The 24,206-nt window shown below is 41.4% G+C and overlaps 1 protein-coding gene across 16 annotated transcripts in view; it reads right to left on the minus strand.

Moving 5' to 3' along the window:
- Positions 1 to 24,206, minus strand: part of NRG4 (neuregulin 4) — a 121,392-nt gene that overhangs the window by 18,309 nt on the left and 78,877 nt on the right. For 13 of the 16 annotated variants that reach the window (XM_053271971.1, XM_053271968.1, XM_053271967.1 and 10 more), the window contains 3 exons: positions 14,298 to 14,378; positions 10,593 to 10,669; positions 7,215 to 7,276 (listed from right to left, as the gene is read on the minus strand). In XM_053271971.1, the coding sequence (XP_053127946.1) occupies positions 7,215 to 7,224 (10 nt within the window). In that variant the 5' untranslated portion in view covers positions 7,225 to 7,276; positions 10,593 to 10,669; positions 14,298 to 14,378. Of the gene's footprint in view, positions 1 to 7,214; positions 7,277 to 10,592; positions 10,670 to 10,839; positions 10,961 to 11,287; positions 11,304 to 14,297; positions 14,379 to 24,206 lie in introns of those variants that run through there. The other 3 variants (XM_053271973.1, XM_053271972.1, XM_053271965.1) reach the window with 3 other exon arrangements.

Consider the following 24,206-nt stretch of genomic DNA (forward strand, 5'->3'; position numbering starts at 1 on the left):
CTGTCCAAACATCTGACACCCATCTTTCAGATAACTTTACCTTAATGTCAGCTGAAAAATACAAGTCAGGCTTGTTAATCTTTTAATATTTCAAAAACTATTTAGCAGTGGATGTAGCCAGACCAAGAAAATGCTGGAAAATTACAAATTTCAGTATACTAGGGCTCATGAAATACCCAAATATTATGCAGAGGTGTACTTGGAAAAACTAAATAGAAGTGCCTGTCTAATTCTCTGCTATGCATTGTAGCATCATGAATACGTAAGTTTTAAACATAAATGGAGAATTTGACTTTTCCCAGATATTCTGAAAATAATTAAACAATATGCAGAGTAAACGGTGTCACTGCTTGGAATATATTCTAGTATTTCAGAAAGACAGTTAAAATGAGAGAAAGAGCAAGAAACTCCCAGTGGGCCTTAATACTAAGGTCTTCACATTGATTCAAAGACAAACTCACCATTAATAGCCATATTATTAAGACATCATATTTAACTCACTTATCACAAGAAGCAAAGTAAGAGCAAATGGATACAATCTTAGCTCATACACTTCAGCTCAGTATTCACAAGCCCTGATTCTCTGTTCATAGTGCCAATCTGAATATGTGTACAGTGACTTATATTATATTAATTTTTAAAAAATATATATTACCTGTAGCCCCTTTGGGGGACTTCCTAAAGGCTGTGGGGGGTCTGCAAAGTTTTCCCCTCCTCCCAATGGCCTCTAGGGCCTCACAGGCACCATTTGAGCATGTGCAGTGGTCAGTTTAAAAAAAATTTTTTTTTAATGGCTGCTGAAAACAAAATGGCCACTGTGCATGCTCAAATGGCCTCTGTGAGGCATGGCATGCCCTAGGGCCTCACAGAGGACATTTGAGCATGCCCAGTGGCCATTTTGTTTTCAGCAGCCATTTTTTAAAAAAAAATTAATTTTAAGAAATTGCGCCCCCCTTCAAGTGGCGCCCAGGGCACTTGCCCTGCCTGCCCCACCCTTAGATACACCCCTGATAATGCTGAGCTAATAGATGAACGAATGGGGTGTCTTGGTATAAGGCAACTTCCTATGTTTGTAAATTGTTGTATTGCTGGTCTACGACCGAAATAAAGTTTTACAAATTTACAAAAACTTCCTATGTTCATGTGACGTTTAAATTTCATATACTGCCAGTGTTGGACTAGGACCAGGAAGACCCGGGTTCAAATCCCCATTCAGCCATGAAACTCACTGGGTGACTCTGGGCCAGTCACATCTCTCTCAGCCTAACCTACCTCACAGGGTTGTTGTGAGGATAAACATAATCGTGTACTCCTGGGCTCTGGCCTCCTTGGAGGAAGAGTGGGATATAAATGTTATAAATAATTAAAAATAATAAGAAGAATATACTACTTCAGAATAACTAGTTAAGCATTCAACTATAATCCAGTAGAAGTGCTGCTAATAATAACAAAGAACTAAGAATTATCTTATTAGAATGACATGTGAACATGCAGTTTATACTATGTTTGTATCTAGAAAACATGTAGTTTTATATAAACATTCATGCAAATGTTAAGTTTGAGTCATGATGATTTTGTCACAAACAAAACATGTAGCACATAAAGTTGATTCATTCAATACTTTGAGTAGGATGATGGTTATTTATTGATAAGGTTTATTCTGCCTACCCTAAAGCCTCAGGACACTTTATCATTTGAAGAGAAAACTCTACTATGCAGGATCGAATCCAGGTTTCTGTGGGCCTGTTGGCAAACAACATATCCTTGAACCACCTTTTGCCCTGTAATTAGAGGATGTCTCGGCCCCTTTAACCACAGCCCTTTCCTTTTTAGCCCCCATCTTCCTCTAACCACAACCCTTAACTCTTTGCTCCTCTTCTGCTTTGGCACGTCCCCATTTAACCTTATAACCTCTTGTCCAACATAACTCTTAAACTTTCTGACTATGCAAAAATATCTCAATACTGCTGTAATAATGGAGGGTTACACTTTCTTTGGACCCTCTTAACTAGGTCCCATGATGGCTATGTGGAACCTCCATGTTCAGAGGCAGCATATCTGAATGAATACCAGTTGCATGTAATTTTAAGAAATTATTCAAATGCTTTCGCAGCCTTGGACAAGTGGTCAAATACACTTTCTTGAGGGGTGGAGGGCGAGGAACCATAAGAATTATCTTGACAAAAGAATTAATTTGGCAAAAAGGAAAAACACAGCAGCTTAGTTTAGATGGCTTCAAAAGAGGATTAGATAGGTTATTGGAGGCAGAGAGGTTCCTAGACATCATCTACAAAGTTGTTATTTATCTTTCATTTTAGGACAAGGCTCTACTAATCTCCTATTCTCCTTAATTGCAAAGTAATGAGACTGTAGTATCTCAAAGACAATCCAGAAGTTGTTACAGAGAGGGACTCAGCTTCCAGCAAGAGGCCCTTTGGGTCACAGGAACTTAGGAAGCTGCCTTATACTGAGTCAGACCATTGGTCTATCTTGCTCAGTATTGTCTGCACAGACTGGCAGCGGCTTCTCCGAGGTTGCAGGCAGGAGTCTCTCTCAGCCCTATCATGGAGAAGCCAGAGACGGAACTTGAAACTTTCTGCTCTTCCCAGAGCAGCTCCATCCCCTGAGGGGTATATCTCATAGTGCTTACACATCAAGTCTCCCATTCATATACAATCAGGGCAGACCATGCTTAACTAGGGAGACCAGGTGTGGAGCCTGACCGCCAGTGGCCCGTGTGCAGCTGCGGCCCTGTTTGCCCCGCCCCCCACGTCTGATGTCAGACATGGGGGCTAGCCATGCCCTCGCATCTGACATCGGATGTGGGGGTGGTGGTCTGGCTCCCGAATGGACCCCCGTGGCTCCGTTCGGGAGTTGGAAGTCAGGCCAGTGCCCTTCGGGAGTTAGGCTTGGGCTGGGCTGCGTTCGCAGCACAGCCAGGAGCGGCTCTTCCCTGCCTTAAAGGCCGCTCCTGGCCACGCCCCAGTGGCCACAGTGGCCATTTAACTCCTGAATGGGGGCCACGCAGCCCCCGCTCGGAAGCTAAGCCAGCACCCCTGCGTCTGAAATGAAACGTGGGGGGCGTGTCGGGGCCGCGAGACGCAGCCCCTGATTGGGCGCAACCTGGGTTCTTTGAACCCATTCGCCCAATGGTGGCTCCACCCCTGAGGGGGACAAGTCATGCTTGCTACCACAAGACCATCTCTCCTCTCGTCATGAGATACAGAACTGTTTAATGAGGTAAGGAGGCTTCATACGTTTTTGAGATCTTCTTATGTAACTGAACACAAGCTTCTACCCCTCGTGATTATTAGGAGAATTTTGAAGAAGAAGAAACCTGACTTTAGTTTGTGCCTTAACTTCAGAACTAGAAGCTCCATAACAAGAACTCATTATTTTATTATCTTAAAGGGACCATCTGTAAGTTTTTTAAATCTGGGTTAAGCAAAAAACACCACAAATTCTTCTAAAAGCATACATCTATTTTTATGCACAATGAATCTGTAACCCTAGAATGTTAGATTCTGATAGATTTATGTGCTGTTGATAGATGTTGATAGATTTATGTGCAGCAAGATGGAGGCAGAAAAAGGAGAAAAGTTCAAAAGGCTAAAAGGTGACCAATCTGGGCTGCGGAAGCAAAGAAAATCCTGTTCGGGGCACCTGTTCTTCTGGTGTTTGGTCTTATTTATTTTCACTGGAAACAGAATCATGTGATATTAGACATACTTGGACTCCATTCCTGCTGCCTGCTGAACTCTCATCATTCCTGGAGGTATGCCCACTGGTTCATCTGGCTGGGGATGTGCCCGAACCATTATTTGAAGCATGATTTCTTTTAAGGAAAAGAAGAGCAAGTGCTTACCTGCTCTCCGGCGCCCCTTCCAGCTTTCTTCTGGGGTAGCGCATATCCCCTCAAACCCCATGCGCCATGTTGCAGACATCATGTGCATGCTGGCAGCATGTGGGGCTTTGGGGGATAAACCCCACCCCAGCAGGAAGCTTAAAAGGGCGGTGAAGAGCAGGTAAGCGCCTGTTCTCCTTTTTCTTAAAAGTTCCCTTTTGAATTTCACTGCAAGTGCTCAAACTGCATGCAGTTCGGGCATATCCCTACATCTAGCCCAGTACTCTGCCTAGCAAAGAGCTTTCTAAGGTCTCAAGCAAAAGTCTTTCCTAGACCTGCTACCTAAGATCCTTTCAACTGAAGATGCTAAAATTTTCTGCATGAAGAGCATGTCCTCTTTCACTGAGCTACAACTTCACCCCATGAGAAGGCAGAGAAGGCAAAAGATGCTCTATTGTATACCTGAGGTCTGGAAGGAACTAGTGCAAGGGGAAATGGAATAATTTCTCCAGTTCTCCAGCCTGTACATTGGGACTAATGACAAGTCAATAAACATTCCTGGTGCACTGATCATACAGCTGAACAGCAGTGGCAGCATTTCTGGCTGAAGGACAGAAGGTACATTTTTCACAATGAAGAAAAGTAAGAAATTGGTCCCCCCAGGGATCTGTATTGGGACCTGTTCTTTCTATTTAGGGTACTGAAATCCAAAATGGATTGTGAGGAGCTCCAAAAGGATCTCTCCAAACTGGGTGTATGGGTGACAAAATGGCAAATGAGGTTCAATGTAAACAAGTGTAGAGTGATGCATATTGGGGTAGAAACACACACACATGAGGTCTGAACTGTCAGTAACTGATCAGGAGAGAGATCTTGGGGTCGTAGTGGACAGCTTGTTAAAAGTGTAGAATCAGTGTGCGGCAGCTGTGAAAAAGGTAAATTCCATGCTAGGGATCATTAGGAAGGGGACTGAAAATATAAAACTGCTTATATACTAATGTCTTTGTACACTATGGTGCAGCCACATTTGGATCACTGTGTACAGCTCTGATCACTATATCTCATAAAGGATAGTATAGAATTGGAAAAGGTACAGAAGAGGGCAACCAGGATGATCAGAGCACCTTCCTCATGAGATAAGGTTACAACATCTGGGGCTCTTTAGTTTAGAAAAAAAAGTGACTATGGGGAGACTTTATAAAAAGAGATTTATAAAATTATGCATGGTGTGGAGAGAGTGGAGAGAGAGAGAAATTTCTCCTTCAACAACACTAGAACCAGGGGTCATCCCATGAAACTGATTGTCAGGAAATTTAGGACTGATAAAAGGAAGCACTTTTTTACACATTAATCTATGGAATTCTCTGCTATGGGATGTAGTGATGGCCACTAACTTGGATGGCTTTAAAAGAGGCTTAGCCAAATTTGTGGAGGACAGGTCTATCAATGGCTGCTAGTCTGAGGACTATAGGCCACCTCCAGCCTCAGAGGCAAGATGCCTCTAAATACCAGTTGCAGGGGAGCAACGGCAGGAAAGAGAGCAGCCTTCATCTTTTGCCTGTGGGCTTCCCGGAGGAATCTGGTGGGTCACTGTTGGAAACAGGATGCTGAACTAGATGGGATTTGGGCCTGATCCAGCAGGGATGTTCTTATATACTAGTGTTGCAATTTGCTTGTGCTACTTGGTGCATTATGGCATTATGGTTGAAGGATGGAAGCACTGTCAACAGATTATAATACAGTAAATAGGCTGTGTACAGGTTATTGTAGCTGTGGAACAGAAGTTGCTTCTCCTTATCGCATTACTACTGTGACATTTGCTCTGATCCAGCAACAACAACAACGCCGTACTGCATTCCTGATCGCAGCTGCTTCTATTATTCCAGTGCTCTCCATGGAGTGGGGAAACTGACTAGACTGGATTGCAAGCAGCTGCTATTCTACTTAACTTCACTGCTAAGGAAAAAAAATTAACAAAATGTTCTTGAGTCTGCCTGGGAAGGGGCACACACATTGGACTTCAATGATAGGACAACTTTTACAATGGTAGAACACAGCTGTTTGGCAAAGGGTCTTGCCATTTCACCCCTTCTTGTTAAATGGCTACATGATGATACTATGTATCTTTATCTACTTATATATCCTTATCTACTTAAAAATAAGGAAAACTTTAAAACTGCTCTGGGATGTGTTATTCATCACCAGTGACATCAAGGGCACTTAAAAAGAAAGAACTGCATGATAAATGCAGATAAATATCCGCACACACAGCTAGTTAAGTGGACATGGATACATCCTTCAATGCACTTAAAACATTCAGAGAAACTTTTTAAAAAGAAAAATTGCTCCGGGCATTAGTATGTATGTATTACTGCTACCAATCGTCTGATCACCTCCTCTGCACTTAAAAAGCATCCATTACATCATCACCATGTCAAAATGGTCTTTTGAATAGTTCCTGAATTTCTGCATAAAGCAAAATAGGAACTATATTTATTTTTGTCATATTCCAGAAAGCGTATAGGTTTATAGACACAAATAGATATAATTTTGTCTCCTGAGGTGTCCCCACTAGTATCTGCAAGCTCCTTAACAGTTCGAGCCAAGCCCATCCAGCTTAAACGAAGGGACCATGAGCTCCATCAAATGCTTTGGACCAGCATGCTGCCCATAAGCAAAGGAAGAAGCTTCCTTTATACTGGTATATTTCTTCTCTTATGCCTAGCGAATGTTAATTTGCCAGAGGGGATGTCATATAGAAAGCAGGTCCAGTTTCCACCTTTATGATACATTATTCTTATATTCTTCTCCAAGATAGTGCTGAGAGAGATTCTTGCCTGCAACCTTGGAAAAGCTGCTTCCAATCTGTGAAGACAATACTGAGTTAGATAGACCAATGGTCTGACTCAGTATATGGCAGCTTCCTATGTTCCTAGCACACCCAGTTAATTTCTGGAGCTGGTGTAGCATAGTGGCTTATGCACTATGCACAATACATTATGCACTATAATTTAGGAAGTCCCCAGTTTGAATTCTGCCTTTGCAACAAACTTCCTAGGCGACCTGAGGCAGTCACCCATCTGAAATATGGAGATGATAATTATTTGCTTCTTTTAATACCACCCTTTAATGACCAGGATGGTTAACAACAGTTAAATACTAATCCCCATTACAGGAGTGATAAAGTCATTTATGTGAAGTGCCTTAAACATTCTAAAGTGCTATATAACTGTTTAGATGGCTTAACAGAATTGGCTCTGACCAGCCATCAAGGCAATCAACCATTAGGAAACAAATATGTACAAATGAATGTGATTCCAAAGTGTTGTGAGTTAATAGTGAAACAAAAAAAAAACCTTCATGAAATTACCTGTTCGCATATTATTCTGACAACAATTTGTTGTTCTTGGTCACAGGCCTTCAACAACTGCCCTGAAGACAAAAACAACTCATTTTAATCCGAATATCTTCTTTCTGATTAAATAACATCTTGGATCATTTTCAACTATGCATCAAAATGAAGAAAAGTGCCTCACTGCATCCATCATCCTCTATGTGATCTCAATTAATTATAAAGCTAATGACAAACATTCTTCCGTTCTATAAAATGGAGAAGCCCTTGTGGCCCAGTGGTACAAATAACAATCTGACCTAGTCTTCAGTGTTGTTTCAGCAGCATTTTTATAGGATCCTGAAAATATATACATGACTGCGTCGGAGGAGGCAATGGTAAACCCCTACTGAATTCTACCAAAAGAAAACCACAGGACTCTATGGGTGCCAGGAGTCAAAATCGACTTGACAGCACACTTTACTTTTACAGGAAAGAGTATTTAGGAAATCTGCTTAATGAAACTCATGGGGCAGTATCAGATGCACACCCAAACCGTAATTTGACATTAAAAGCCATGCCTTTAAAGAGCCTTGAGCTTATGTGCTCCCTCTTCCCCTTGCACATGGCAATTCCCTCCTTTCCTGGTTTGAGGCAAACCATAGTTTGTCATTTGTCTGAATAAGCAAGCGGTGGTTTGCATCTGTCCAGTAAAACAACATTAGAAACCAGGGTTTGATTTGGCTTAGATTGATCACTATACACAAGGGCCCAATGCTCCTTGAAGACTAATTCTCCTGGGGCCAAGCTATGGTTTGGCATTACATCTGAACCACCCCAATCTAAATCTGCAAATTGCAGGAGATATAAGGCAGCATCCAGATTGTAGCTCCCTCCCACAGCGGATTTCATGCTGTAGTGTTGAACTAGAATGGATGGGATAATTTGAGAAATAGTTTCCAAGTAGCATAGGGCTTTTCTGCTTTGGGCCTGTGCTGCTATGATGCTGGCTAGATCAGGGCTGCTCTCCACCTGTTTTTGGATGACAGCTTCCATAATCCCTGACCACAGTGGCCAGCATTTGCAGAAGGGCCAAAGTTGTGCAGCCCTGGGCAAGATCTTAGTTTGTCACTTGAACTAGCAATGATCAGTACAGGGAGTGGCCCAGTTAGGTGATGTTTAAAAAAAACCCAAACCCTCTACCTTCAAACATTTAGCAGACCTCCCTTTGAGAAGCATTAATAGAAGGTAATTGGCCATTGTCTCTTTATTTATGGTTTAATTACCGTACCAGTTCTCCAGTTCCATTTTGCCAGTGCCTATGATGTAGGCTGAAATGAGCTATTAGACTGACCTTCAATCAAGGTGAATTGAGGTAAACCAGAGAAAATAACACCAAAGAGGAGATTTTAGACTATATGGAAATGACTCATGATGATTACAAACTAGAAGAGGTATGAGATATGCTTGGTTTATTGTTTCCCATAGATTAAAGTTGTATAGAACTCTTAGAAACTTACATTTTGTATATGTATTTATAGGTTTCTTGCAATTGCATATATACAGGTAGTGAATTTTCTTGGGGGGAGGGGCAATGTTTAGTAATGTCATTTGATTCAATCAGCCCCCCCCCCTTTCTTTTTGGAGAAAAGTGCAGGAACTATTCATAAGTTCATAAGAGCTGGTCTTGTGGCAGCAAGCATGACTTGTCCCCTTAGCTAAGCAGGGTCTGCCCTGGTTGCATATAAATGGGAGACTAGAAGTGTGAGCACTGGAAGATATTCCCCTTAGGGGATGGAGCCACTTTGGGAAGAGCAGAAGGTTCCAAGTTCCCTCTCTGGCTTCTTCAAGATAGGGCTGAGAGAGATTCCTGCCTGCAACCTTGGAGAAGTCACTGCCAGTCTGTGAAGACAATACTGGGCTAGATAGACCAATGGTCTGACTCAGTATATGGCAGCTTCCTATGTTCCTATGTAAGTTATGGAAACAGAAAGGTTTGCTTCAGAGAGTCCCTTTTCCAAAGGTCATTAATGTGTAGCTTCCATCTGCGCACATATCTTCAACCAAAGCAGTGGTCCTTGACACCTTATTGAGAGTTAATGACCCTCAACAAGCCTCAACAATGACCCTCAAGTTAATGACCCTCAACAAGAAGTTTACAAGCACACTTACAAAAGTAATAACTGGTATCAAATCTCAAATTTGCCCTACCAGGGCAGTAGGTTAATATTAGGAAAGTAATTTATGTAACCAGCCTAGAGCATTTGACAACTAGCTATACATTCCCAAAATGTTTACATGGTATGTAAAAATGCAAACTATTGCCCTCCATAATGTAACATGGACAGATGACCAAATCCTAGGGAAAAGCCTAGAGAGGATTCCTAGTGGGACAGCAGTCTTTTGTCATTTTTTACTGCCACGAATAGCCCAAAGTCCCCAAAGAGATCAAAATTTGGATATCACTGTATGCCACTTTGTTGCTTCAAGTTAATATTTTTGGGAACTTAATCAATTTGTAGAAAGTCCTATCTTACTTGGGCATGGGGAGAGGGACTGAGATAAACCACCCAAACTCACATATCTATATATTATAACAGTGAATAGCACTCATCTGACAGCAGTCAGGTGGATGAGTACTATCAGACTGGAAGCAAAATGAGGCCATTCCAAAACAAGTTAGCAATTTCAACATACTTAGGGGACACCCTAGCTAGTAAGTAAGTCTGATTAAAAGAAAGCATAGTGGGGGGCGGGGGAGAAGCCTGATGTGGAGTGAGCATGCCCAGTGGTCCCCAAGAGGCATAGTATGTTGAAAGCATCAGCTGGAGAATAACGGTAACACGACATGGGGTGGAGAGCGAATTGGCCTGCTTGAGCCTTTAACAGCTTATAATAGTATCCTGGAGGTGAGCCTTAGAGCTGGGGAGAGGCAATAGTTAAAACAAAATTCTTAAAGGTTTTACTACACAGTCAGTAATGGACTCTCTTTTGGAAACAATTGGTCCTGTCTAGCTAAACAACGTTTTAAATTAGATGGATTATTGAACTAATACATGTGACTGTCACTAAGCTTAAAAGTTATTTAGTTTTGTTATTTTTAATTTGTATTTCATACTTGTACAGTAATGTGGAGCAAAACTGTGATGTTGCAGGATATTGGCACCTGAGACTGTATCCTCCTGATACTAACATTGCTAGTAGTGCACAGACCCTCTGAAACTGAAGGATGAAGCACTTAGAAGAGCCCATATTTGGCTTTTTCACTTGAATTGCTTTGATATGCACCGTAGAAAACAGAAACATGCCAGTACAGTCAAGAGGAAATGCCTAAATCGATTCTTTCATTCTGCATGATGTAATAACGGATACTATTTCAAAAGGTGAAAGAAATCTATACTTAAACTATATACTTACTGTATAAATATCATCAGACAATGATGTTTCTTACAAGGAGGCTCAGTTCCTTTACTGCTTCTTTAAGTATCCTGATTCTGCAACAGAAATGTGAAATGACAACTCCCTTCATTACATAAGTGTAATTCCCGTTCTTGTCTATGGCTCCTTTCCATGCCTGTATGCTCTATCAACTTTAAAGGTACACAAGGAAATACAGTTGAAAATAGTAAGCACCATCAATAAGCAGCAGACTAAAATGGCTTACCTGAGTGAGTGCTAAAATCCCAAACTGCTTGCACAATTTTATTTTATTTTTAAGTAATGCACTTAAGGAAATGCAACGTATTCAGCAGCAAAGGTCTGGCATTATGTACCTGATGCTTAAAGCTGAAGATTTATATGATTGCATAGTGCAAGGTGGGTGAGGTTGAAACACAGACAAAAGTATACGCAGAGGCCAAATATGGGCCAGGTAAACGCCCCTTTGTTCTCATAGAATTGCACACATGTCACTCTCTCAGGGCTTTGATCGTAAAGCGAAAATGCAGTGTCAGTTACATTTGACTGAACTTCAAAGCAGCTCCCAAATAGCAACATAACCAGAAGAAGTCTGAGTGCAACTCTCTGGTTAGAAACACACACTTAATTGTTTTAGCAGCTGAACCAATATATCCTCTCTCTTCTTAACAAAGTTTCAAGCCACTCTGAAATACCTGCAGTTCTCTTGCCAGTAATGTAGCGAGTTCCATGACCTACATTTCAAATCAGTTCCTGCTCCAAGCTTGATTAGATCTATGCATGTGCACCTATATTTCAAACTCATCCCCATGAGCGATATTTGTATCTCTGTGCAATTACCCTTAGGACAACTTATTGCCTAAGTGTTATTTGCTCATGTCAATAAGTCTAACGCTGACACTTGTATGCATGTATTTCTGTGTACATGTGTGTGTTGAGGGGGTGGGTTTAAAAAACGGTCCTGTATTTCCATATATTTTCTTACTGAAGGTACAATCCATAATAAGAAGCAGCCATGGAAATATTTGCAATTTAAATCAATGGGGTGGAGGTTGGAGCATTTAATTTGCATGCTGTTGTAGGATTGCAGATTTTGGATTTGTCGGGGCTTTGTAATGTAGGGTTCATGGGCTTTGTCAGGGATTTGGAAAGGGAAGCTCATAAACCTGTAACAAGGGGAGAGAGAAAGCAAGGTTTATGAGCCAAGGGAAAGGGTTAGGGAGCTGTGCCGATTGTGGATTTCCCCTATCTTGACCTTTAGGGAACCTCTTCCATATGTGCTCCCATTTCCAAACCTTTACCAGAAATTGCATCCATATTTATGGGCTTTCTTCTCAAATCAGGTTGACTAGAAACTTGCTTTTTTTAAAAAAAGTGGCTAGAATTCAACACAAATTATCAGACTATAGTGGAGAGGAGAGAGCTAGGCTTGTGGTAAGGTAAAGTGTGCTTTCAAGTTGATTCTGACTCCTGACGCCCACAGAGTCCTGTGGTTTTCTTTGGTAGAATACAGGAGGGGTTTGCCATTGCCTCCTCCCGCACAGTCTGAGATGATGCCTTTCAGCATCTTTCTATATCACTGCTGCCCGATATAGTAGCAGCAGGGATTCGAACTGGCAACGTTCTGCTTGTTAGTCAAGCATTTCCCTGCTGCGCCACCTAACATGGTCGTCTTGTGGTAGCAAGCATGAATTGTCCCCTTTGCTAGGCAAGGTCCACCCTGGTTTGCATTTGAATTGGAGACTACCTGTGTGAGCACTGTAAGATCTTGCCCTTAGGGGATGGGGCCACTTTGGGAAGAGCACCTGCCTGCTTTAATGCAGAAGGTTCCAAGTTCCCTGTACTACAGAGCCTATGGAACTCTGGGTCTGCTTTTTCGTTCACACATCAGGTTTGTGCTGGGTGAGCAAAAGTACGAGGGAGGAAGCCCGCTTGCTCACCTACAACTATTGATCTGGTAGAGATCTGTCAACATCCATAAGAATGGGTCCTGTGCAGGTGCAGGACCCATTCTTATGGCTCTCGATGGATCTTGAGCCGGATCCTCCAGTTCACCTCCTTGGCATAATGAAGGATATGACTGCTGTGTCTTTGTCTCTTAGTTTTGAGAAGGGATCTTCTTGGGAGTCACCTTAAATATGCATATTGCATCGCCAGCTTATCAATGTATATGAAGGGATCTCTTTCAAAATCTATCTATCTATCCATCTATCTATCTATCCCTTCTATCTACATTTATATCCTACCCTATACCACATGGTCTCAGAGCGGGTTACAATTAAAACACATTAACAATACTTAAAAATTCTAAAACATTAACCTATGGAAACCAACTAAATGATTAAAACAACATAGTGCAAAAAACCACCCTACTTTGAAACAAAGGCCAGGGCAAAGAAGCGCATCTTCGCCAACGGTCAAAGTGTATAATGAAGGAGCCTGATGCACCTCAGCAGGGAGGTCAAACTTCTAAACCACTAACATGAGTGGAATTTTGCTAACAGAGATGCACTTAGGTAATTTTGGAGCCTGGACCTAAAGCCCTTTGGAGCCCTCTCCCACTTTAGCCCCCCCTCCTCGCCCCCCGCCCCCGCTGCAAGTTAAGCATCATCCCCCTACACACACACACACACACACACACACACACACACACACACACTTTTTTTAACACGTGGGTTCTTGAGGGCACAAACAGCAACTAAATTCTCAAGAATGGAAGGATATAAAACAGGTATATTTATGCAAATATGCATTAGCATATTTGCAGAAACATTTCAACAGGCAACCTAACATATTCTTTCCCCATTCCCCACTCTGTTTCTAAAGTGCCCGTCACTTAAATCAATGAGACAAGTTAGTCATAACTAATTTAAAGAAAAAATAAAGTGTGCTGTCAAGTTGGTGTCAACTCCTGGAGACATAGGAACATGGGAACACAGGAAGCTGCCATATATTGAGTCAGATCATTGGTCTATCTAGCTCAGTATTGTCTTCACTGACTGGCAGCAGCTTCTCCAAGGTTGCAGGCAGGAATCTCTCTTAGCCCTATCTTGGAGAAGCCAGGGAGGGAACTTGGAACCTTGAAGCTTGGAACTTGGAACTTTGAAGCCATGTGGTTTTTCTTTGATAGAATACCAGATGGGTTTACCATTGCCTCTTCCCATGCAAATATGATGCCTTTCAGCATCTTCCTATATCGCAGCTGCCCAATATAGGTGTTTCCAATAGTCTGAGAAACATACCAGCGGGGATTGGAACCAGCAACCTCTGGCTTGCTAGTCAAGTCATTTCCCCGCTGCACCATGAGGTGGCTTTGAAGTCCCATTAATTTTGTGACTGACTTAGTTTGGATCCTACCCATATCTATTTTTATATACCCAAATGTAAATTTACCCAAATAAACATTCATTTTTTACATTTATCCAAACATATGAGCAATTAATAGGGATGGTTCACGTTCTCTTTTTCTTGGCTCCTTCATATTATGTTATATTAACTATAATTATTTGTTTTATATTATTAGATGGAATTTTTACTAAATCCTTTAAAATGGTTGTTAACACTTTTGAATCTGGTGGGGAAAGTAGGAGGAAGCCAACTCTATCTCAGTATAGGGGCGATACTGTTTAACAAGTTTCTGTGTTTCATTTATTTTTTAAAAAACATCTATTTCCAAATACTGTATCTTATAAAACAGTAACGTACATCAAGATTTTTCTTCTTTGTGCACTGGCTCCAGAATTCATGTCAAAGACGATCTCTCCCATTGGAATCAACTTTGCTCACCTAGAGGAAAAATACAAAATAATTTCAGTGCCTGCAGCACCAGGTTTTTTGGCACGTGGGTGAAATTACCTAACCTAAGGCTAACTGAAACCTTTACAAAAAAAATGAACCTTCATTGCTTAAATGTATTTCCTTCCTGCAACTGAAATTATATCCTTTCTGACAGTTTATCTACACAATTAGGGTGTTTACCGATTCATATCCATCATACTCTCAAGTGTCCCTGGAGGTCAGGGCATCCCTGATATTACTAACCTTATTTTTATTCCGCTGTGCCTTATTAGCCTTGCAAAATCCTCAGTACCCTCTCTCCCTATTGTCTTGTTAATCTAGGTTTGCCTATAAATGTGGCAAGGACATATATCACCTATGCAGGGGCATATGGCCTGGCGACCCAACTGTTTCCTTGACTGATTCCCATGGGGTGGCATTGTATGTTTGAAGGAGTGCCTCTCTCCGGAGGTCTGCCTGGAGTGTCATTTAGAAAAATGGTACATTCAATTACGATTCAGAGCAGGACCAGGGATGGGGCTGTAACTCAGTGATAAAGCATCTGTTTTGCAGGCAGAATGTCCCAGGTTCAATTCCTGGCATCTCCAGATAGGAATGTGAGAGATTCCTTCCTGAAACCTTGGAGAAGCTGCTGCCAATCAGCACTTTGCCAGCTGGGTGCAGGAAGGGGCGAGGAGTACCCCTGGGGAAAGGAGAAGGGGTGCCATAGCAGCCTCCAGAGCAAGTTGTTGTGCAACTGGCAGGTCCCCCTTCCTCAGGGGTCCAGGGACATTCCCCCCGCCTTCCTTCAATTCAATTGTAGCTACACCTTTGATAGGAGAAACAGCAGCAACCCCAAATGATGGAATAAACATCAGGGGAGGCTCAGCATTGGGGCTAAATATCTTTATGGCGCAATAAGCCTCCTGCTCCCAATGCCAGAAGTATCCTCTCTTCAAAAGGTCTACCCTATTCAAACAAAACATGAATCTTTGGAAAAGTATATCCTATTCACACATCGTCAGAGGCCACAAACTATCCTAATGTCTGAAAGGAATGCACTTGTGTTAGAAAACACACCTTCTTACTAAATAGTCCCTGCTCTTTAAAAGCTAAATCCTATAAACCCCCAAGTTCTCCCAAACAGCACCCCAAACCCCATCTATCTTGTATAAGGAACTACAGCTGTCCATAAAAAATGACTTAATTGGTATGAGATTTTTGTCCATAGCTATCTCTCATCTAGAAAGTTTCTGCCCCCATTTTGGAAGCATGGTGCGAGAGATATGGTTGGTGTCCCAAATCTAAATAGCAGCTAGAAGTTATTCATGGGAAACATAGGAATCAAGGCCTTAGCTGTCAATGTAACAGAGACACAACACACTACAGGAGAACCTCATTAATCATGGACCTGGCATCCATGCTTTCGCATATCCACGTTTAGGTAATTGCCACCTGACCTCAGTATATGCAAAAAAATTAGGCATGTAAAGGGTTAAGACTCACATATCCATGGGTCGGGGATGGATGTAAATTACCTCTGAGGCCATTTCTGCCTGCCTTTTTGAGGACAGGAGCTATTCTGTGGCTCCTTTTTGTGGGGGGGGAAATGAAAAAAACCCTACTTTTTGCTGGGGGGAAAACTCTTTTTTTTAACTTCGGGGGGGGCATTGCTGGAAAGCTGGGGACACATAGAGCACAGTAGGGCATGCCCCCTCATTTCCCCCAATTTCAGGCTTGCCCCCTCATTTTCCCCAATTTCAGTCTGTTTTTCATTCATTTTTTTGCCCCTTTGCCCCATTTTTGCCCTTTTATCCCATTTCCTTAGGAACCTAACCCCCAGTTCCCATCACTATAATGTCCCATTATCCATGGTTTCACTGTCCATGTCCCCACATGGAACAGAACCCCCGTGGATAATGGCGTTCTCCTGTACCTCCATAATACCCATCCATCTCAGAATAGTTACATTAATATCTAAAGCAGGAGCTTCAGTTCCCAGTAATGATCCCAAGCTGACTTTACATCTCCAGTGTGCTATGGCCAGAGACAAATTAGAGCGAAAACTGCAACAAGCCAGAAATAAATCTTATTACTTCAGAGGAGCTTTATTTATACCAGTGGCAGTGAATTTGTTTTTATTGTTTTAAGCTGATTGTTTCAAATGATTGTTTGTTAGTTTTTGTTTTGTTGTGTACCATCCAGAGCCTTTAGATGGGGTGGTATAGATATGTAATAAATAAATAAATAAATAAATAAATAAATAAATAAATAAATAAATAAATAAAACTTCTGTCAAAGCGCTATTTCCCACTGAATCCCACTATTTCCCACTGATTGATGTTATCAACTAACATCAGAGGAACCAATCCTACAAGAAAGAAAGACAATGTTAGCCAATAAGCAAAAATGCATAACCATAATTCCATCTCTACCTTAATAACATCAGCTTCTCGGCTAAGAACCACATTAGATACATAATGTTCAACTTGGAAGTTATTTCTTAAAAATTTAGATTGTACAGACTCCAATGGAGCAAAATTATCAGAAGGCCCAAGTTGAGCTCCATAAGAGAGCTGTGTACAAGGTTTAGCTACGAATAGTTTTACTGCCACTGGAATAAATGAAGGAGTAATAACAAGATTTTATAGCTGAAGCCGATTTGTTGCACATTATGGGATACATAATCTAAATGAACACTCTGCCTACCTGAAGCTTGAAAGACTACACCCAAGTATTTGAAGATTTTAACCTGTTCAATTTCATGGCCGTTCAATTGCCATGCATGCATTTTGGGATGCTTGGCGAAGGTGAGGATCTTAATCTTAGAATAATTAATCTCTAAATCTTCCTCGTTACAATATAAGGCAAGAGAGCATAATGCACATTTTAAGCCAATTGGGGTCTGAGTCAGCAAAACCACATCATCTGCATAGAGTAATATTGCAATGTGTCTATTTACTAGCTTCAGGGGATTGTGGGCAGAATTATTTAAATAAGAAACCAAGGGATTACTATCAAAATTAAATAATAAGGGCGCTAACATACAGCCTCGTCTGACACTTCTCTAGGTTGAAATTTCCTTGGTCAGATGACCTTGTACACTGCAGCGAACTTTCAGGCAGGAGTTTTCATGAAGTTTATACAAGTACAGTAACAAATGTCTATATATGGAAGAGTTATTAAGTTTGGATCACACTTTTACTCTGGAAATCAGGTCAAAGGCAAACCTAAAATCAATAAAAGCAGCACACTGCAGTACTAGGGTTGTCAATATATTTTTCAGTCAGATGCTGAAAAATAAGGATTTGATTAATGGAGAGCAACCAGATCAAAAGCTGGCTTGTTCTTCTGTCAAAATACTTTCTTACTATCAAAAAGTTTTTCATTTAAGTGTTTGGCATACTGCTTACTAATTACACTCAAGAGACTGATGGGGCGATAGTTGGCAGGAAGATGCCTTTTATTATTTATTTATTTATATTTTTATTTTATTTAACATATTTTTACACCGCCCAAAATTTTGTTTACAACAAAGCAAATGGAAAAAGTTAAAACATTAGTTAAAATAAATGACAACAAAAATCAAAAAAACAGTTAAAACAAAGTACATGATACAGCAAAGGTTAAAACACTACAACAGCTCAAACCTTAAAACATTTTAAACAATGTTAAAACTATTAAAACAATTTTAGTTAAAATCCTGGGTGAACAGATGCATCTTTAAAGACTTTTAAAAAGTTGTCAGAGATGGGGATGCTCTTATTTCAGCAGGGCGCACGTTCCAAAGCTTTGGGACAGCAGCGGAGAAGGCCCGTCCCTGAGTAGCCACCAGATGATCCAGTGGCAACTGCAGACAGATCTGTCCTTTTGCCTTTTTAATAAATGGGAATTATTATAACTATATCTCAGTCTCTTGGATCCATTGCAGTTTAGTCTATGAAGGTAAATAAAGAAGCCAGAACAGGGGTCCACCACGCCAGATTGTTACTTATGACTTCTACAGTGACAAAATCATTATCCGGAGCTTTGCCAGGTTTAAGTTGTTTGACAAGAGCCATGATTTTCACACAAGTAACCAGGGCCTACTGAGGGAGCAGATCAACATCAAGCTCCAAATAAATGCTGGGCAGCCCTTCCTGCACATACAGTGCATGAAAATGATCCTCCCATACTCCAGCCAATATTAAATATGAGGAGCTGGGGGGACTATTAGCCAAAAGCAGGGTTACAAGATGCCAAAACTGGGCAAAGTTCTTCATTTGAGAAGCCAAAATCAGTTGATGCCAAGAAACTCTAATGGCCTCCTTTTTTTAAAAAAAAAAGTAACAACCGCTTATACTGCCTCTTCAACATTAATAAGTTCTGAGTGGAATACCTAGATGGCTGCCTTATCAACTCCCTCTTTGCCTCACAGCACTCAGTCAAACCAGGGGTAGGAAGAAATAGATTTACCCCTAGAAGTACAAATTTCTGTTGTAGATAACACTGGTTAAGATAACACTGGTTAAACTGGATAAGTTTAGTATCGTTTTCTAAAGTGGAAGAATCTGATCCACCAACAGCAAGAGCGGAATGGATCAGGTGAACTGGCTCTGAAGATAATATTATAGCAACCAACCCTTCATCTTTAGGTTACCACTTTATATGGACAGGATATCATCCGAGGTAGAGACAGGCAGGAATCTAAAAACAATTTATCAAAAACTCTCAAATGGAGAATTCCTGGAAATGTAGTGACTATCAGTGACTAACATATCAAATATCTACAGAAAAGGAACTAAATGCCATGAAGCTGCAGTGTAATCAATCAATGAGGGCTTAATACCAAAGCAGTAGGAATATTCGGCTGGATGATCATCACTCACAGTTCCATTCAAGAGTTGCATTGCAAATCTAATTTAGCAAAGGTTTGTACCAAACATAACCCATGAAGATCTCTCATTGCATCTTTAGATTTCTGGAGAAGAATAGGAAAAGCTACTTCCATATCAGGTGCATGATGCTGGAATTTTGCAAACAGTCTCACATTAAAGTCACCAGCCACATTACGTAAGCATAAAGGTAAGAGTTCTGAAGAGCACTTATATAAATTTCTAACTTATTCCAGGCAGTTTTAATCTGGGAGCATATTCACTGGAGCGGGGTGGGGTTGATGTAAACACTAATCAATAACAAGGAAACATAATTTCATTTAAGTAGAGCTGCCATTGCATAATGCTCCAAGGACTGTAAATTTGAAATGTTAACCTGCAGCATGGTAGAAATAAGATAACTCAATCCTCCACAAAATCTACCACATTCTGTACCTGGAACCATTCTGCATCTGGAGAGGGACCTATAACCATGAATATTTAAATCATATAAATATGTGTGTGTTGATTTTGGATAAAATATCATTAATTTACACCAGTCCTGAAAAATCACTGTTTTTCATTAGTTTGCAAATAGTTACAGATTGTGTTTTCTATCTGGCTAAGAAAACATATCAGAAGATTTATTTTTAGACATTCTCTCACACACTATTGTCAATGAAATTTGTTCAAGCAGCTTCAGGAATTCTAGATACAATCAGCTGCTTGCATAGAAAAGTTGTCTCTTGCCTATCCTTCAACCTTTTTGCATTTTGGATGGGCAGCCATGGTAACTGCTGATACAAACTAGAGGTACAGTTTTGCATTACAAATAGGCATGCTGAACTGATGTGAAAAAATGCATACGTCACCAAATCTCTAGCAGCAACTGATTGTCTCAGAGAAACATGTTGTTACATGGTGTAAGGAAATAATCTTTCTAACTAGAAATGGCAGGATGACTCACTTTGTTTGCAAAATGATATCATTTACTTGGAAGCTTGTCATAAAAAATGCTGTGACACATCCCTTGATACAGTCAAGGGAGTAGCTAGGAGTTATCAAAATGGTACTCTGCTTTTTGTTCTACCCCATCACCCATGCATTTCCCCTCCGAAAGGCCCTCAATATCTAATATTCTAATAGTACATTAGAATACATAAATTGTGTATGACCTGATGCTCTGATAGGGCTTCTGTCAGTTCAGAAACCGCAGTTGTTCCACAATAGGGGTGCAAGATTAACTGGGTCTGGGCACTTTGATCACATCCCACTGGTCCCTCACTGGCTCCCAGTCTGTTTCCAGACCCAGTTCAAAGCGCTAGTTTTAACTTCGAAAGCCCTAAATGACTTGGGGACCATTCCATGTTATCTGAAAGAGCACATTGCCCCATATGTCTCTAAAGTTGTACCATCGAGTTGGTGTCGACTCCTGGCAACCGCAGAGCCCTGTTCTTTGGTAGAATATAGGAGGGGGTTACCATTGCCTCCGCCTGCACAGTATGAGATGATTCTTTTCAGCATCTTCCTATGTCGCTGCTGCCTGATATAAGGGGTTTCCCATAGTCTGGGAAACATACCAGCGGGGATTCGAACCGGCAATCTCTTGCTCCCTAGGCAAGTTACTTCCCCGCTGCGCCATTAGGTGGCTCATATGTCTCTACTCGGACCTCTTAACATCTTTGGAGACCCAGCTTCAAGTGTTCCGGTCAAATTAGGTGAAGCAGGTGGGTACTAGGAAGAGGGCCTTTCCAGTGGTGGCATCCTGTTTCTAGAATAGCTTCCCCAGTGAGGTTCACCTGGCATCGTCACTATGTTGTTTTAGATCCAGGATGGTGAAGACCTTTTTGCCTTCATAAATAAATCAACAGTGTGCTGGAAATAGAGAATGCATGCTCTCTCGCGCTCTCTCTTAATTAAAAGATTCATGAATTGAGAGAATTAATGTGTTGGGAGGCAGAAATGGGAGCGGCAGCTTTGCTGGTGCTAAATACATTGAGAAGTTGTTTTTATTTAACATATTTGCATACCTTCCACTACCCAAGTCTCTGGGCATTTTACAACAATAAAACCAAGAAATTTTAAAACAATTAAAATGTATAAAATTCTAATCAAAATAAGGCAAAGACCTGCAATGGTACTGGAGTACCTGTTCAACCGTTAAATAAGTATCACTGAAGAAGGAGTCAAGCCACCCATCAATGATGATGTCACAGGTACTATATAAAAGGTGCCCAGTTTTGAGGAAAGATGTCTGAATCACTTCCAACAACTACACATTTTTGCACTAAAACAATATACTGGAAGAGTAGGTTCTTACAGTATATTAGAGTTTACCCTAAAACTACCATTAAAAAGCACTGAGCGAAGAAATGTTGGAATGTGGAAATAAAAGATGTAAGGTCCCCCCAGACACCAGTTTCTAATAGCTGCACTCTTGATTGTCCCCTAAGAAACATCAAAAGAGTTGGGTCCAAATGAGAACTTGTGCTTAAGGTAGCGAGAGGAAAGGACCGTAGGAAGAGGAACTGATGGGAGACAGGACAGGGAGAAACTAAAAAGGTAAACACTTCTATCCCTTTAGGAAAAGTTCTCATCTTACAGAGTGCTTCTTTTGTTTCTTTGCTCTAACCTTGAAATAAAAAGAACTCCCGCCTTCAAGGTGTTTGCCATGCAGTTCAACTGATTAATGCACATGGTACTGACAAAAGTGCTTAAAGGCAAAGCTGCAGGAGTTTGGGAGCCTAGTCCTATTCCAGAACATTTATGGAATAGTGCTTACAGAATTCAGCAGAATTCAGAATTCATTCCCCAGCTAACTTGGCAAAGCAGCACCTTTCAACGTGGTGATTCTCTTTTATTTAGCGGGGGGATAGTAACTGGCCCTATCCACCTCCAGCACAGGACCTCCAGTGACTGTTGCTGGTGTCTATCTTAGGTTTCTTTTTAGATTGTGAGCCCTTTGGGGACAGGGTTCCATCTTATTTATTTATTATTTCTCTGTGTAAACCGCCCTGAGCCATTTTTGGAAGGGCGGTATAGAAATTGAATGAATGAATGAATGAATGAATGAAAGAATGAATAAATAAATATGCAACTGCTATTCAGCTATTACTATATTGAGGTTGGAGGTCCAATTTTGAATTGCAGGGAAATACTTTGTTTTGTAGATGCTTGACTGATGATCTTTAACAAATCTGTGTTGTGCTGATACAAAGTTCACTCCAAGACTATTACCGCTACAACCTGCTTCTCTTAGCATTCTCTTCAGCTGTGCTTTGCTGGATATAATAACCAGTAATAAAGTGTTGTGAAAAACAGTTTTACTAACTGTAGTTAAGATCATCTTGCAACATTCTGTTGAGCGCCCCCCCCCAGTAAAAAATAAAAATTCAAAATAATTACAATTAGTGTGTATTCAAAATTTAATACACAAAGATTTTACTTAATTATGTGCATAACACTGTATATAATATAATTATGTACATAATATGTATATAATATAATTACAATTATATTACTCCTATACTTAAAGAGCTATTTGGCTACCAATACACTTCTGGGCAAAATACAAGGTGCTGGTTATAACCTATAAAGCCCTGCACAGCTTAGGCCCTGGGTATTTAAGATAATGGAGCAGTCTTGGCTTGAGTGAGTGAGTGAGAAAGGAGCAGTCTTGGCTTGAATGAGAGAGAGAAAGAGAGAGAGAGGGAGAATGGAGCAGTCTTGGCGAGAAACAGAGAGAGTCAGTTCCCCATTGTTCTAGAGGTCCCCGTCCACATCCTGCCAGAGGCAGCTTCCCCCACCCCCGACAGCGCTTTCTCTCCCCACCGGGCTCCCTCCCTCCCTGCCATTTTCGCTCGCCCTTCTCCAGGCTATCTTATGAGGCCGCTGGCTGCTTCCTTCTCCTCCTCCCTCTTCCACCATCACTGCGTCTGGGGCCATTTTCTTCTCGCCGCCTCCCGCCAATTTGAGCCGCCGCATGGCTGAGGGGATGGCTGCGGGGGTGCGTGTGTGTCCTTCTACACCCCCCCGGTGGCAGAAGATATCAGAGCAATGTCGTGGCCTGCTGCTTGGCCCGGCATTGCTTCCCAACTGTGAGGCATGCCTGCTCAGTTAAGAGACTTAACTGCACAGATGCGCCTCGCAGTTGGGAAGCAACGCCCCAACTCATTGGCTCAATGCCCTCCTGCAGACTGCGCCCCGATGCGGTGCATCATCTGCTTACTGGTAAGAGCTGGACCTGCTCTGGTAACCATACTGACATTGAAAACCATCCTCGAGGCCTCTTCAGAGCAGGGAAGTATATTGTTAACAACGAGATTACATTAACTGATTACAGTCAGGTTTTACTAGAGGAGGGAGGATGCCTTCCACCTATAATAGTCCTTTACTACACGTAAGCCATGCTTTGTTAAGGGACTGTTCTTTCTTTTCAAAACCAGTATTCAAAGAGTAGAAATGACAGCTATAAAACTTGGGAATCGTAAACCAGTAAAAACTACACAACGATAACCAGCTGCGCCCCCCCCTTTCATTAACTCTTGAGACCAGGGGCGTAACTACAATAGGGCAAGGGGAGACAGTTGTCTGGGGGCCCACTGCCTTGCCCCCCACCCCCGAGGCAAGCCACATGACTGACTCCCCCAGCCACGTACCCGCCTGGGCTTCATTCAGTTGTATTCATCCTCTGAAATTGATGTGAGTGTTAAGACCTGGAGCTACCAGAACAGCATGTCTTTCTCTAGCACCAGTAAATGACTTACATCATCCACATTTTTTAAAAAAACTTTAGGATGATGTTCTGTTGTGGCACATAGGTTCTATATACAATTTACTATGCTTTTTGATACCACTATTCAGCCTCATTTAAGATTTCTTTACTTCATGAATTGAGCTTCAGTGAGTGGGCGGGGGGGAGGTCATTTTAAAATCTTGTCTCTGGGTCTGCTCCAACCTTGCTACTCCCCTGCTTGAGACACTT

Source organism: Hemicordylus capensis, chromosome 10 (assembly GCF_027244095.1).
Source record: "Hemicordylus capensis ecotype Gifberg chromosome 10, rHemCap1.1.pri, whole genome shotgun sequence".
In the NCBI taxonomy this organism is placed as follows: Eukaryota; Metazoa; Chordata; class Lepidosauria; order Squamata; family Cordylidae; genus Hemicordylus; species Hemicordylus capensis.